This window comes from Chiloscyllium plagiosum, unplaced genomic scaffold (assembly GCF_037043375.1).
Source record: "Chiloscyllium plagiosum isolate Xiang-an unplaced genomic scaffold, Cpla_swu_hap1 HiC_scaffold_16, whole genome shotgun sequence".
Taxonomy (NCBI): Eukaryota; Metazoa; Chordata; class Chondrichthyes; order Orectolobiformes; family Hemiscylliidae; genus Chiloscyllium; species Chiloscyllium plagiosum.
Window position 1 is genome coordinate 14,726,409 of NW_028270154.1, and position 16,941 is coordinate 14,743,349.

The following is a 16,941-nucleotide window of genomic DNA, read 5'->3' on the forward strand; positions in this document are numbered from 1 at the left end:
TGCGGCTTGGACAAGAAATCTCCATTCGGCTCAGACCAAAATGACCCATCCTTTAGCCTGAATCACCAGCTATGAGTCAGACTGTCAGACCTTTTTTTTTCTAGTTCATATTTATAGAGTCATAGAGATGTACAGCACGGAGTCATGGGAAGTAGAGGTTGTTGGCTGTGCCAGCATTAGTTTCCTGTCCATAGTTGTCCTTGAGAATGTGGTGGTGGTGGTGAGCTTCCTTGTTAAACCAATGCATGTGTAAGTCGGCCCTCAATGCCATAGGGGAAGGAATACCTGGATTTTGACTCAGCAGACACTGAATACATTTTCAAGTCATTGTGGTGAGTGACTTGGAGAGAAACTTGCCAGTGGTGATGTTCTGATGTATTTGCTGCCATTGTCCTTCTAGATGGTCGTGATCATAGATTTGGAAGGTGTTGCCTCGGTGAATTTCTGCAGTACCTCTTGTAGATGGTACACAGTGCTACTGCTGAATGTTGGTGGGATTAAGGGGGGCTGGGGTATTGGGAGTGAATGGCACACCACTGAAAAGCAATCAAGTGAGCTGTTTTGTCTTAGATGGTGCTGAGCTTTTTGAATGTGTTGGAACTGCATTTATCCAGGCAAGTGGAGACTATTCAATTACACTGCTGATGGCGAACAGGCTTTGGGGTGTCAGGAGGTGAAGTACTCTCGGCAGGCTGCCTAACTTCTGACTTGCTCTTAAAGCCACATTATTTATATGGCTCGCAACAGTTCAGTTTACGATCAATGGTAACCTTCAGGATGTTGATATTCAGGGATTTGGTGATAGTAATGCCTTTGATTGCCACGGGGTGATGGTTAGATTCTCTCTTCTTGGAAGTGTTCGTTGCATCTTCATTTGTGTGGTGTGAAGCTTACTTAACGTTGGTCAGCCCACACATGGATATTGTTCAGGCCTTGTTGCTTTTGAAAATGGACTGCTTCAGTATCTGAAGAATCACAAATGGTGCTGAATATTGTGCATCAGTGAACACCCCAACTTCTGACCTTATGATGGAGGAAAGCTTGGTGAAGCAAATGAAGATGGTTGAGCTGAGGGCGCTACCCAGAGAAACTCCTGCGGAGGTGATCTGTAGTTGAAATGACTGACCTCCAACAACCACAACCATCGTCCTTTACACCCAGTATGACACTGAGCAACGTAGAAACTTTCCTCTGATTCCCATTGGAATATTTGTAGAATCACCTCCTCCAGTGAATTGTTTAATTGTCCACCACCATTCATGACTGCACATGTGGGAAAGATTGTTTCCCTTGTGGAAGAATGTAGGATCAGAGGGCGTGATCTCCGAGTAGAGAGTCACTCGTTTAAGACAGAGATGAGTAATTTCTACTCTTTTTAATGTAGAGGGTTGTTGAGGCTGGGTTGTTGGATTTATTCAATGGTGAGAGATTTTTGATCATTCAGCATCATGGGAAAAGGCAGGAAAGTGGAGTTGAGAATTATCAGGTTGACTATGATCTCATTGACTTTTGAGTTGAGTGCTGTTACATCTAAAGGAGTACAGAACTGACATCTGATCAGGTAGGTTGTGGAATTGCTTAACTCTATCACCTGCTGCTTTTGCTGTTTGACAGCATCAGGTTCATGTCTAATTTGTCATCAATGAAAACAAAAAATGCTAGATGAAAAGTCATCTAGATTCAAAACATTAGCTTGCTTTCTCTCCATGGATGCTGCCTGACCTCCTGTGATACCCAGCATGTTTTGTTTTCAGTACAGATTCCAGCATTTGTGGTAATTTTCTCCTTCATGTTTTCGTTATTCGTGCTGGTGCTGCTTCTGGCATGGCCTCCTGAATGCTTCAGAGAACCAGTGTTGACCCTCTGCCTTATTGATAACAGTAGAGTCAGGGATACACCAGGCCATGAGGTTGCACATTGTATTGGAAATTTAGCTCCACTGGCTGGATGGCTGGTTTGTGATGCAGAGTGATGCCAACAGTGTGAGTTCACAGTGCACTAGCTGGGGTTACCATGAAGGATTCTCTTTTGAACATGAGCCCTGGTGAACCTCAGGTTAAGCCACCACCAGTCATTCCAGATTTTAATCTGATAAGACTATGGTGACTTTACCTTATCTTCAATTCTGCTCATGAAGAAAAGATATGTTGTGCTGTGTTAGAAGTGCCATGTAAATCAAAAAAGAAGCAAATGCACACAGTCTGGTCAGTGAACAATGCACAATCTGATAATTCTCAGCAATGGAGTAAATAACAGATCATCTGTTTTAATAGCTGAAAATGTGTTGCTGGAACAGCGCAGCAGGTCAGGCAGCATCCAGGGAACAGGAGAATCGACGTTTCGGGCATAAGCCCTTCTTCCCGAAACGTCGATTCTCCTGTTCCCTGGATGCTGCCTGACCTGCTGCGCTGTTCCAGCAACACATATTTTCAGCTCTGATCTCCAGCATCTGCAGACCTCACTTTCTCCTCCATTTGTTTTAATAATCTGATTGAAGGTTGAATATTGACCATATGCCCGAACACTATCCTCCTGAATCGAATCTGGTACTTGCATTCAAAACCAACATTAAACAAATGAATCAAAGAGAATGCAGGAAACACAGTCAATATCAATGGGCTGTCTTCTGCTTGGCAAAATGCAGTGTGCAATCTACCACTGGCATCAGTACCGAGACCTCACCTTTTTATAGATTACATAAATGACTTGAATGAAGGTAAAATTGCTAATTCTGTTGAGACAGCGGTACAGTAGGTGGAAAATTAAGTTGTGAAGAGGTGATGAGCTTGTAAAGGGATATAGGTAGGTTAAGTCAGTTGGCAGAGATCTGGCAAATGGAGTATAATGTGAGAAAATATGAAACTATGCACTTTGGAGGGAAGAACATAATGAAGCATTTTATCTAAGTGAAGCGAGATTACTCGTCTATGAGATGTAGAGGAATCAGGATATCCTAGTGCATAAATCCCAGAAAGACAGAATGCAGTTACAGCAAGTAATTAGAAAAGTTAATACAATATTAACATTCATTGTAAGGAAATTGAATACTAAAGTAGGGAGACTATACTTCAACCATGTAGGGTCCTGGTGAGACCACGTCTGGAGTACTATGTACTGTATCCGTCTCTTTATTTACAGAACGATGAAAATGCATTGCGAGCAGTTTAGAGGGTTACTGAGTTAATACCTGGAATGGGTGGGTGTGTTTAAAGGCAGTGATGCTACCAAAGAGAGTATGGCTAGGTATTGAGTGGTTTGTTGCATCTTTTGTTGCAGGTGGAAACGTCCGTGCCGGACCGACGTGCCCTGATCACTGGGGCAACAGGACTGCTTGGCCGTGCTGTATATAAGGAGTTTCTGGAAAATGACTGGGACACAGTGGGCTGTGGTTACAAGAGAGCACGACCTAAATTTGAAAAAGTGAACTTAATGGATCCAGGGGCAGTGCGACAAATTATTCAGGATTTTAAGGTATTGAATGTGAGCATGTTCTGTGGAGATTTCGTTTCCTTGTGAAATAGTTATGAACGAGCTTTGGGCATCCGTTCTCACTGGAACAGGGCTGCTGGTTGGGATTATTCTTCCTGGCGCTTGCTGTATTGGCTTGATCCCATTATTGAGGAACTTGCCATATACAGTGTTGATTAATCTTAGTTTCTTGGATATTGTATTACTCTTCATGTCTGAGTTTAAAATTGCACTGACTATTGGTTGACTTATTTGGCTGTGTAGACATCACAAGAAAGGCCCACGTTGTCTTCACATAATATTCAAACATCTCCTCATGCTAGCAGAAACATTGGTTAATGATTGGGTCTTCAGTTGGGAACTAGCAAGTAACAGGGATCGTGAAGTTGCCATAGATAGGTCGGCGAGAGGAACTGCATGGAATTAAAGAATGTGAGCTTCTATTGAGCCTATTAAGACCTTCCAGATTACTATGTAGCCATTAAAGTATAGTAACTTCCATAATTTAGGAAGTACAGTGGTCACTTTTGTACCAAGAATCCCATGACCATCTACAAAATGATGCTGAGATCATTTGTGTAAGGGTTATTTTAATGAATAAATTTTGCCTGCTGCTGTTTGCATAACACCATGGGATCTTGTATGTGCAGCTGAGAAGGTGGACCCAACCCCTGCCATGTTGTTTCAAACACAAAACAGCAAATCTGAGAGTGGAGTATTGTAAATGTATGCCAAGTCTGGAATTTCTATTATATTCAAGTGTCTGAGTGGGTTTTAACGGACAGTGCTCTGATTAAAGAGGCATGTGAAAGTGCTACCTACTGATCCCTTATTATGTAGAAATTAGCCCAGCTGGTGTTATCTCTCCTTCCTCAAACAACATCCTAATTGTGTGTGACTCCTTGTTTCATTCAATCTGAAATGTTCTCTGTTTATCTAGCTGTCACCAACCCCAGTAGAATGTTCCCCACCCCTTGGTGTAAAACATGTTTTGCTGGTCTTGTCCCAAATGTGTCAATTTTGGAGACCTCATTCTTGACCCCCAAACACTGATAATAGGATGTTTCCATTTACTTTGTCCCACCTTTTAACAACATGAAATATTTTTGCCAAGTCATCATGTAACTTTCTCTGTCCAAATAACATGGAGAATGAATACCGGGTTTTTATAATTTTATTCAATCCCATTATTGCCACCTCCATCCTCACCTGTTCCAATCCCATCCAGATTCTTGAGTACTCCTTTCAGTTCTAGGTTCTATACCTCTGGATATGTCTGGGAGGGAGTACAGCATAAATTTACAGCAATGATTCCAGCATCCCGCTCTCTCAGGGTTCATTTGTCAGGAGAGATTTATGTAAATTACTGTTGCATTTAAAATTTACAAGATTAAGAGGTGACTTGATTGAAGTTTACAAGATATTGAGAGGAGCAATTTGAATAGATAGAGAGAAACTGTTTCCTCTGGTTGAATATACTAGGGATAGGGGTCATGGCTGAAACAATAGAGCTGGAGATTTCAGAAGTCTGGGTTAGAGTAGCACTAGCACAGAAATTATAATCTTTAGAACTCTTTCTGCAAACTGAGTTGTTTGATTGAATGCAAGCGTTAAATATGAAACTGATAAATTTTTGTTGAACTAAGATATTGTGGAATATGGCAAAGGTACTTGTCATAAGATCATGCAGATATGGTCTCCTTGAATGGTGTGGAACAGACCAGAGGGACTAAATGGCTTTCTCTTGTTCCTATGTTTCTAATAATTTATAGGTATCCTTGCTAGACATGAGACATTTGGTACACCTAGACCCCGATATTCCAGCCTCTGTATTGTTGGAGACCAGGCGTACCTTGAAAGGTGTGTTGGCACCACTCTGAAATGATAACTGACTGGGAAGTTTAAATCTTTTGCCAATTACTTGGTATCTACAACCTTCCAATAAATCCCCAGGTCTGAGTCAGAGTATTCGGAGAGTTCTTGTCTTGCCTGGGTGGCACAGTGGCTCAGTGGTTAGCACTGCTGCCTCACAGCACCAGGAACCCGGGTTTGATTCCAATCTGTCTGTGTGGAGTTTGCACATTCTCCCTGCATCTGCGTAGGCTTCCTCTGGGGGCTCTGGTTTCCTCCCGCAGTCCAAAGCGGTACAGGCTAGGTGAATTGGCCATGCTAAATTGCCCATAGTGTTCAGGGATGTGTAGGTTAGGTGTATTAGTCAGGGGTAAATATAGGATAGGGGGAATGGGTCTGGATGGATTACTCTTCAGAGGGTCGGTAGGGTCCGTTTCCACACTGTCGGGATTCTGAGTTCATAGTTAGGTCATATTCAACAGATTAAATTCACATTGCTGTCCCGTCCCATGACTCCCCCTACCCTGCTCCCTCTCTACTTTAAAGCTGCCAAACCTACTTTAAATATTTTAAAAGGATATATGTGCTGATCTGTACAAAGTCCAAATTGGTTTCATTTGATGGAGGTATCTGAGATCCATCACTTTCTGAAATCTAGCTGTAAAAGTCACTGACAGGTAAGTGGATACATTTTAATAGGTTTACTGTCAGCTGAATCTTTCCTGACAGTAATTGGAAGATCTGGGCAAATGTTAGATTAGATTTGATTTACTGATTTACAGTAACCTTGTCAAGTATCATTTCTCCTTCCTAGTACTCCAGGATTTACAATTTTATGATTTGTGTATTTACTTCATGTTTTAATTTTGACTTACCGATGCATGTTTAATCAGTGATCTTATGGATTACTCGTGGAATGTAAATCATGTAATGTTTGATGTACTGGAGAAGGCAATCCTTTATCAGAGTGTTACACCCAGTGACCCTCATCACCGGATCTGCAATGTTGATTCTCCTTTCTGACCACAGATACTCCCAGACCTGTTGAGTTTCTCCAGTAATTTCTGTTTTTTGTTTCCGATTTCAATATCTGTAATTCTTTTGTTTGATGGAATTTATGGAGAAGCTTTACTCTCTATCTAACCCTGGGGATTACACCTGCCATGGGAGTGTTTAGCTGGAGAGTATGAAATGAGCTTTCCTCAGAATCAGCAGTTAATTTTTTTTTCCTTTCCCAGGGGTTAATTTCTGGTTTCTAATTTGCTAGATGCTGCTGTCTCCTTCTGTAATTGCATTGACATATGGGATATTTCGACTCTTTCACAATTAGAATTAGAAATAATTCACTCATATATTGTCAAATTATCACACAAATTAATGGAAAATTAATTAATATCAAATTCATTTTCTATTAAACCTGGAGCCACAATGTGCTGGCATTAATTTCCTGGAGCCAGCAGAATCTAAATTGGTGAACAAAATAACTGGGGCACACCTCTACACGTGGAAAGCCTGCACCCTAAAAACACCGACTGCAGATTGATGAGGTCCCAGCTAATTAGTTTCCATCATCTGTGGATGAAACTGAAACATTTTAACCAGCAGTCTCCGCCTTATTCACTGCAGGTTGGTAAATTTAATTCTAGCTGGAGATCCAATTGGCAGAGTTCACTACAGCATGATCTACTATGTTTTTTTTAAACAGATTTTCTTTTTACAGATTGCTGTTCCTGAACCTATGTAGCCTTAAACTGGATACTCCACATTGATATCTGCCACAATTCAATTGGGGAATTGTGTTGCTTGATGAGCTCCCCTGTTCCCATGGTTTGCATATCAGTTAAAGATTTAATCAGATTACTCAATAGTCCCAATTTCCAGTCTGATAACAAAACACTGACCAGGTTTTCGCACTTTACAAGAAACTGCTCTTTATTGACTCCTCAACCCTAACCTAGACCTCAGTAAAAGGCTTCCCCACTGCCTCCCTCGCTGCTGGCTCTTAGCTGTTCGTCCAATCACAGGTACGGAGCAAACAAGGTAGAGAGATCCAGCCTGTGATTGGAGGAGAAGCTCCCCCATCATTTCCTTCTATTGTACTCTTTGGGATGACATTTCTCTGTTCTTGCCTCAGTAAGTGCATTTTCCTGGGCGATTTGGACACATTTGGGGCAAATTCATCGGTGTGTATTTTCCGTGTTGCTCTGTACCTGTCATTGGAATTTTGATGGAACATTGTGAAGGGAGCATTACCCTGCTTCTTGCCCCACATTCTACCTCCCGAGGGAATGCTTGCTGACACTGCCTGCAGTGGGGGAGTGCTTCAGTTATTCCTCACCTCAGGAGAACACAACAAGTTATGCCCTGAAGGAAGAAGACCGGTTTTGTATCTGTTAGATTTATACGTCGTATCAGGTGATACAGATGAACCTTTTTGATTTATCTCCCATCTTGTCAACTTATGCTGAGCCAGCCTTCTGCATTTCCCATTCTGTCGCAAATTATTCTCCCCTCTTTGTCCCAAACTGCTGGATCACCTGCTTTAGTCGAGAGTTCCTTTCCCTTCCTTCCCTGAAGAATGACATAAAGCTGTGCTGCTACAATCTGTAGATATGGCATCATGAATGCTGCTGGAAATTGGTTGAAACTGATTGCTGGTTTTGTGTTAATCCTGTTCCAGCCCCATGCTGTTATACACTGTGCCGCAGAGCGGAGACCTGATGTTGCAGAGAATCAGCCTGAATATACCAGACAGTTGAATGTAACCACCTCAGGATGCATAGCCAAGGAGTCAGGTATTAAAACTCTTTGTGAGTTTACATGTTTAAAACATAATCATCAATGATTAATTCATAAAGTAACGTCTGCAGGACCATCATGCAACCAGGATTGGAGTCCTCAACTAAGTTTTAGATTCACTCTTGGGTACTGGACTTTGGGTTGGCATTTATTGTCCATTTGAAATTACCCTGACTAGGTAGTGGTGAACTGCTATCCTTGGACTACTGGCAGCACATGTGCTACTGCATTGCTAGGGCCACTTAGAGGGATAGTTGAAAGTCATTCACATCCACGTTAGGCTGAATTCAGATAGGGGCCTCGTGAGTCTTGATAAGATTTGGAGCGCAGGTTGAGGTTCTGGATGTAGGTTTGCTCACTGAGCTGGAAGGTTCATTCCAAATGTTTCGTCACCCCAGTAGGTAACATCTTCAGTGACATATAAATAGAAAGCAGGAATTATCAACACTGCTTCACCTGGAGGCCCACTGAAGATGTTACCTAGTAGGGTGACGAAACGTCTAGAAGTGAACCTTCCAGCTCTGAGCAAACCTACATTCAGATAGGGGCCACATCTGTGTAGGTTAAGCAGCCAGCTTTTTGTGATGATCTGACAGCCATGTTGTCACTTCTACTGAGGCTAGCTTTTTATTTGTTTTTTTTTAATGAGCTGTGGTTCTGAAACTGCTGTGATGGCGCTTGAACTCACCACTCTGCTCTCCCTCCCCACTTTGGTCAATCTGTGACTCTTAACTGCTCATTGAAGTGGCCAAGCCAGTTGCTTAATTGCAACACCAGTTTTGCAGAGTAGCTGTGAATGAACGGGCAGTGATTGCCTCCCTTCCCAGCAACACATGCACCCAAAAAATGAACAATTCTCAATAAAAGATGCAGGGCCGTGCTGGGGAAGCTGTACCCCAACAGGACTGTCTTCAGGAGAGGAATGAATGAGGAAATGGGAGAAGTGTTGACTACTCCAGCCCAAGAAGAATTGCATTAAAGTAAAGTGAGTATTATTTAACTTGTTTTAAAACTTCTTGAATTTCTTTTTAAAAGTATTGTCTCCTTCCTACTTTGCAGCTGAAATTGGAGCCTTCCTGATCTATGTGAGCACAAATTACGTCTTCGATGGATCGCATCCTCCTTATCGGGAAAATGATACTCCAAATCCTCTCAACCTGTATGGGAAAACCAAGCTCGAAGGGGAGAGAGTAGTTTTGCAAAATCATCCAGGTGAGCCAGAAGTCTGACTCCCTTTGATGTGTTTGTGACTCTCTGATTGTAAGATTGGTGTTAACTGGAATGCAGGAGTAGTCCAGTTGGAAGGAATGTAAGGCCAGTAAGTATGTTCCATTTTCAGTAGCGTATACGCTCAACAAATACCTTCTCGGCATGTCTCTCACTCTTATTCTTTCTCCAGGTATGTCTTAGGTTGTCTTTTGTGCCCAATTATACTAACTGTTTCCAAAATTGCTCCCCTGTGCAGTGCCCAATCTGGGTGAAGCCATTCTGAAACCTGCATCTCTTTCACACTATAAACTATCATCTAAAACACTTCGGTCATCCATTTCCTTTGTGCTGTCTCTCCACCAGTGTCCCTGCATGCTGTTCAGTACTTAGCCCGAGACCTGTCTCGCTAACATTCTTAACACGCATGGACCTTTGTTCAGTCCCAGTGGCTTCGTGGGTCAACCTTGTGTCAAACCTTTGAGTTGCTACAGGGATCAATGTCGGGGATTCAGCTATTTACAATCCATATTAATAAATTAGAGGTACTGAATTCTCAGTGGTTAGCACTGCTACCTCTCGGCTCCAGTGACTCGGGTTTGATTCTAGCCTCGGGCAACTGTCCTGTGTGGAGTTTGCGCATTATCCCCGTGTCTGTGTGGGTTTCCTCTGACAGTCCAAAGTGATGCAGGTTAGGTGAATTGGTAATTTAAATTGCTCATTGTATCCAGCGATGTGCAGGCTAGGTGAATTAGCTATGGGAATTGGGTAGAGGGGTGTGTCTGGGTGGGATTCTCTTAGAGGGCTAGTCTGGACTTGATGGGCTGAATGGCCTGCTTCCACACTGTAAGGATTCTATGATTCTATAATTTCCTAACAATGCAAAGCTAGATTGGCATGTGAGCTGTGAAGAGGACACCGGTTGCAAAGGTGAATGGACAAGTTGAACGAGTGGGCCACAGGGTGACTGATGGAATATTGTGGGGAAGTATGATGTATTTGGTATTAGGAACAGAAAAGCAGAATGCTTCTTAAAAAAATGAAACTTGTTGAGATTGATGTTCAGTGAGACTTGGGTGTACTTGCACAGGAGCACAAAGTTAGCAAGTGGGTACATCAAGCAATTAGGGAAGCAGATGGTGTATTGGTTACAGCTAGTAGGCTGGAGTAGAGGAGCGAGAAAGTTTTCCTTACAAAGCTTTGGTGAGACCATAACTGGAATACCACGTACAATTTTGATTTTTAGATTTAAAGAAGGATATACTGTTATGCTCCCAGCTAATGGTACTACTGGGCAAGTTAGAGCCCACTGTGAAATCTGGTTTGATAGAGGGCATGTTTGTTTATTTTTTTACTCCATTAGTTAATGTGGCAATTTGTCACCATACTCTCTCACCTTCACACAAGGCTGCAGATTTTCTTTAACAATAAATATAAACTTATTATATCAAAGAAGAAATATCTTTAAAGATCCATTTGATATAATAAATTTATAGTTAAAGAAGGAATTAAAAAAAAATCCATTTAACTGTATATGGCTGTGAAAATGATGTCAGCTTCCAACAAACCAAAGTTATGACCTGTTTCCTGCAACTGTCTGTCGCTAAGACTACAATCCAGAGAAACCTGTATCTCAACTTGGCAGGGTTTTATTTAACAGACTCCTGGCAGTTTCTTGGCTTGGACTGTGAAGATCATTTGATCAGTGTTCTTTAGACATGTCAGCACCATCAGTTGTACATCACAGGTTTCTATTACATCATCTGCTCAAAATACTTATTCCTGTCACTTCTACTTCCTCATCCTTTTAAAGCAGAGAGCATCCTTCAGTTGTTACACCCTTACTTTTCCTTCGCACTCTCCACTCCTTCGAAAGCCACCTGATTTTCTTCACTGTATTCTTGTATTTTTTTATATCCTTTGTCTCTGATTCCAACAGGGAATGAGAGTCAATAAGAACATGGGACTAAATCAATGACTTTCAAAGCACGGGCAGAGGTCCTCTCTCTGATCGAAAGCGCTGTGATAAATGATAAAAGTTGAGGTATAGATAGCTGTAAGTTATTCCGGCTTTGTGTTGACCTTTATTACACCTCTTTACATCTCTTAGTTCACTATTTCAATGAAGTAAGGTACATGTTCACTGTCAGTCTTTCTTAATGGGACAGTGAAGTGTTCACTTGTGTCCATGATATGGGGGTCATGCTTACTGTCTCCCTGTATGCTGTGGGGGCATGCTCGCTGTTTCTGTATGATTTGGGGCATGTGAGATGCACAGGGTGCTTGCTCACTGCATATCGTGGGCAGAGGCTGTGGAATGGGGTTCACTGTATGTCAGTGGTGCAGCTGTAAGAGACTAATTCCCCACTCTGAACAGAGTTGGTTGGAGGAGGGTGCCTTACCAGCATTCATGCCATTTAAAATGCAGAGAGACATTGACTGTCTCTTTTCTCTGGATTTCAGGTGCTGCAGTGCTCCGTGTTCCACTTCTTTATGGCAATGTAGAGAAGCTGGAGGAAAGTTCAGCCACTTCCCTGTTTGGAAAAGTCCAGTGTCACAGCACAGTTGCCTGCATAGACCACTGGCAGCAGCAATATCCCACACACGTTGCAGATGTGGCCAGAGTGTGCAGGCAGTTGTCAGAGCGCGGAATACAGGTAGGTATAATCGGCACTGCCCTGTTGTAGCAACAAAATACATCTGTTGTCCTGCTTAAAGCACTTGAATACACTTCAATGAATTATAATCCAGCTTGTTTGCTCTTTGGGGTATCTTGCTGATCATTGGTTTCCGTAATTGTCTGCAATTCAAAAGAAAGTAATTGGAGGTGAAGCGGGAATGTGAAGGTGTTGAATGAATACATATTCCTAATTTGTGGGAATAATATAAATTGTTTGGGTTTTAGGTTGGACCATGTTAGGTGTGTGTAAAAGCTGATAACCAGACTAAATATTGAACACATGGGCCACTGATCTGGTATCGATAGTTCATCCTGTCCAGTTGAATATTCTTGCTAGTGGACAATTTGATGCATAAAAACATATATGGAAAGGCTGGGACTTGTTTCATAGGAGATTGAGAGGCTACCTTATAGAGGTTTATAAAATCATGAGTATAGATAGGGTTAATGGTATGTGTCTTTTTCCGAGGGCAAGGGATTTCAAGACTAGGGATATGTATTTAAGGTGAGAGGAGGGAGATTTGAAAAAGATGCAAGGGGCAAATGTTTTACACAGGATGGTTGCTATGTGGAATGAACTTCCTGAGGAAGTGGTGGATGTGGGAAAAATTACAACGTTTAAAAGACATTTAGATAAGTACTTGAATAGGGTTAAAAATCACACAACACCAGGTTATAGTCCAATAGGTTTAATTGGAAGCGCACTATTCCAATTAAACCTGTTGGACTATAATCTGATGTGTGATTTTTAACTTTGTACACCCCAGTCCAACACCGGCATCTCCAAATCATGACTACTTGAATAGGAAAAGTTTGGAGGGGTATGGGCCAGGAACAGGCAGATGGAAGTACTTTAGCTTGAGATTGTGTTTCGCATGGATTGGTTGGACCGAAGGGTCTGTTTCTGTGCTGTATGACACTGACCCTTCCTAGAGGGAATCCTGATCCTTTAATGAATCTAAAACAAAAATGTGTGGACACTTGAGAGTTGACCACATTTTTTTGAGGGCTGGAGTAGATGAAGATAGTCGATTTCCTATCCAGAAGGATGTTACTAAGCTCACAATTTGTGGCAGCCCAGTTCTTTTGCGGTTCCATTAATGACAGTAGTTTTTAATTCCAGATTATATTAAGGGATTTAAAATTGCCAGCTGCTGTGGTGGGATTTGACCATGTCTGTGGGCTATTAGTTCAGCAACATTATTGCGATGTGACTGTGTTCGTGTGCTCATCCCACCCCCCAATCCCCCCACAGACTGGGATCACTCTTAACAGAAGAGTTGACCATCTCTTTGTATCTCTTTTACAGCACCATCCTTAATGCAACTTAATATAAATTGATTTTACTGAATTATTATCTTCAATGAAGCTGTTTCAAATGGTTTGAATTTTTCTTGATTTGTTTTTAACATGCATCATCTTCACAATTTCTTTTTCTGTTTTCTGACTCTCAATAGGACCCAGCGATCCACGGAGTTTTCCACTGGTCTGGGAACGAGCGAATGACTAAGTATGAGATGGCATGTACAATGGCAGATGTTTTCAATCTCCCTAGTAACCACTTGCGGCCAGTAAGTACCGAAGTTTCTGCCCGGTCCTTTACCCTTCACTTGTACTGTCGCTGTGGAGCTTAATGCTTAATCTGTACACTGCACTGGCAACTCTCCCTGTATAGTCCTGCTTGGTTACCAGTGAGGAATGGTCTCAGGTCTGACCACCCAACACACGTATTCCACAACCGTCCCCAAAAGCACCCTCCCCAGAGCTCAATCTCCACTGGAACGAGAGGATGGGTGAAATTTTGAAAGGTCCATGTCCCTGTGTGAGTGTAAGGGATGACAGCAGAGATTATGATCCAGGGATCTCTGTTGGGATACGTACTTGTATGGACAGCAAGTAGCATTTCAAATAGATCATTGACATTTTTTTAAAAAATGCAGCTACTGCCTAATAAATGATTATCTAACTTTTCCTCTGTACGGGTACTAGTTGACCGACTGTTGTTTTACAGCATTTTCTGTTTGTTGTTAAAGTCCTATAGCTCTGGTGTGTGAATAGACGTTGCAGGGAAATCTTTTCTGGTTTATCAGTGTCTGTGACCAAAGTTTGTTTGACCACCATCCTTATTGAGTAACCAAGGTGACAGTGTTATTGCAGAGTTTCCAAAATAGTGACAAATGGACCAGTGAATCTCTGGCAGGAATGAGACACCACCCTGCTGCAGCCCACTTAACCATCTGTCACTTTCATTGATTACGCACACTTCGGGCTTTGTCCAATTTGACTAAAACAAAATAATAATTTTGGTCATCCAGTAGCTTACAGGATAGGTATGGGAGAGCTGTAGTAATGTAACTGGATAAGTGATCCACTGAATGTGAGGTCAAATCCCAGTGCCATTCTGTCAACATACTTTCATTGTCATTGGGTCATTTCCCTCCCTAATGACATTGAGAGAACGATCTTCATTGCGTGGACTGCAGTGGTTCAAGAAGGTGGCTCAAACTGCCTTCTCCAGGGCAGCTTGAGATGGGACGTTAATGAGATCCTTGCCAGCAGTGCTGCTGCTCTGAGAATGCAATTTTAAAAGAAGAGTCACCTGGAATTAAAAATAGTTAAAGTGACCATCAAGCAATTGGATTGCAGCAAAAAGCCAACTGTTCCAGTTAGGGTGGCAGGGACCTGGGTTCGATTCCAGCCTTGGGCGACTGTCTGTGTGGAGTTTGCACATTCTCCCTGTGTCTGTGTGGGTTTCCTCCGTATGCTCCGGTTTCCTCCCACAGTCCAAATATGGGTAGGTTAGATGAATCGGCCATGCTAAATTGCCCATAGTGTTAGGTGCATTAGTCAGTGGTAAATATGGGGAATGGGTCTGGATGGGTTACTCTTCGGAGGGTTGGTGTGGACTAGTTGGGCTGAAGGGTCTGTTTCCACACTGTAAGGAATCTAATCTTAAAAACAATCCTTTAGTGGAGGAGACATGCTGTCCTCACTTAGACCATTCTGTAGATACAGTACAAGGTTTTATGTTGGAAGGCTAAGGAGGCCATATACTGTTTATTTCCACTATCTGAATCACCTGTCCCTCTTTCCCTGCTTGGCCTTAGATGTCTGCATGGTTGTCGGCCAAGGAGTGCCCCAACTCCAAAATACATGCTTGTAGCTAGCAAACGCAGAAGTGCATTGAAAATGAATTTGGGAAATTGATTTCCTCCCAACTTGCTTAAAGTAGTGTCTAGATTGATGTTTACTACCTCATGTGTTCGGGACAATCCGAAATCCTAGCTTGAGGCTGACGTGGGATGTGCATACTGGGGCTTGCCTGTGATGTTCCCCTTGATAGATTGGCAGTCCTGTAAGTATAGGTTCGCAGGTGAAGAATGGGTGGGGTCATGCATCCCAACTTTGTAGCTATGCAATAATGTAACATGACATTTTCAAACCAACAGGAGAGAAAATTGGAGCAGGGGTGGGGAGAGGTTACAGCTAGGTCGAACAGGATTTTGAAAGTTGTTTCGGTTGGTAGTGTGTCCCAATGTCGATATTGTGCTTTTTATCTTCACACACATGACAACCGCTCACTTCCTGATGCGGCTGCTGCCTGTCGTTATTGCCACTTCTTCATTTGATTGACAGTCCTGAACGCATGTAAATAAAATAAGGGGCGATTACTTTAAAATCTGAACTGGAAGCAATGTAGGCTTGCATACAGAGCTGCAGTGGATAATTTCGTTAGGTGCAGGTACATGAACTGAATGGGTTACAATGGCTGTGAGTGACGTGTGGGAGTGAGAAGATTTAGGGATGATGGTCTGGATGCACCATGTGTGGTCTTGAACAAGTTGATATCTGATTATTTTTCCTCATCTTTGTATTCTGCCAACTGTTTGCTTTACACAAGTTGTTTTTTCAGCCATAAGTGGTGGCTTCATCAACTGTCAATACCAGTCTCTCCCTCAACCCCCCCCCCCTCCCCTTTTTAGCTAGTTCTGTGAGAATATTTAGAGATTTAGTAGAACTTTACTTGGCTAGATATCACTCCAGAAATTTCCCATCTCTATTTTTGGTGGATTTAGTGCAATTGAACTGCAGGATAAGAATGCATCCCTGAACTCTTAATGCATTTACTGTCCAACTGTTAGCAGCTATTCATTCTTGCTCCTGGCTCCTCTGCTGTCATTGTTTTGGAACAGATTATGTCAGTTGACACCAGTCTTCCAATCCCTACAGAATTGCATGTTTATAATTGGTGTGCATTTTTCAGACAGCTGGACAGGTGAAGTCTGCAGGAATTAAGTCTCCAGTTTCCAAATCTTTTTTAGCTCCAGCCTTAAAATACTGATATGGGTCTTGTGGTACACTGGTGTTATTCCCCAGCTCTGGGCCAGAAGGTCCAGGTTCAATTCCCACCGGGCCTGGAGGTGTGTCATAACATGTCCAAGCGGGTTGTTGTAAAAAGAAATTTTAAAGTGTTCATGTTTGCTCCCGGAGCAGAAAGTTCACACAGTTGCTGATCAAGTTTAATCAACAACGGTTAGGAGTGTGTTAAATGTTAACACCATCTGGTTCTGAGTCTGTCAATAGGAAGTACTGAGGTCCTCACTCTTCTGAACATGAGATGCATGGTTATGTTTTACACCTCTAGGAACCACACACTATACTGCAAACTCTGCTGATTTCAACAGCAAAATCTCTGATTTGCCAAATTGTCACTGAGGAGGAAGTCAGGTGGAGGACATGCCTGGTAACTGAGGAGGAATTTCCCTCATGACCTGATGCATTTAAAAACCACCTTTTATCTAATTCTCTTTAATATTCCAGAGTGGTTCATAAATACTATTGAGTGTTTACTGATGTTAGATCATAGCTGCTGAGTTTGCATTATTGTGCTGTGGGATTTGACTGTCTCAATGTTCACACCTGAAAGTGGCTGTTTA

At 42.2% G+C, this 16,941-nt stretch overlaps 1 protein-coding gene across 3 annotated transcripts in view; it reads left to right on the plus strand.

The window, feature by feature from the left end:
• The window catches only part of mat2b (methionine adenosyltransferase 2 non-catalytic beta subunit methionine), a 50,412-nt gene that overhangs the window by 20,761 nt on the left and 12,710 nt on the right, over positions 1-16,941 (plus strand). For all 3 annotated transcript variants that reach the window (XM_043703157.2, XM_043703155.2, XM_043703158.2), the window contains exons 2-6: positions 3,277-3,471; positions 8,000-8,114; positions 9,178-9,330; positions 11,788-11,981; positions 13,462-13,575. In XM_043703157.2, coding sequence (XP_043559092.1) covers positions 3,277-3,471; positions 8,000-8,114; positions 9,178-9,330; positions 11,788-11,981; positions 13,462-13,575 — 771 coding nt within the window. The remainder of the gene's footprint in view (positions 1-3,276; positions 3,472-7,999; positions 8,115-9,177; positions 9,331-11,787; positions 11,982-13,461; positions 13,576-16,941) is intronic.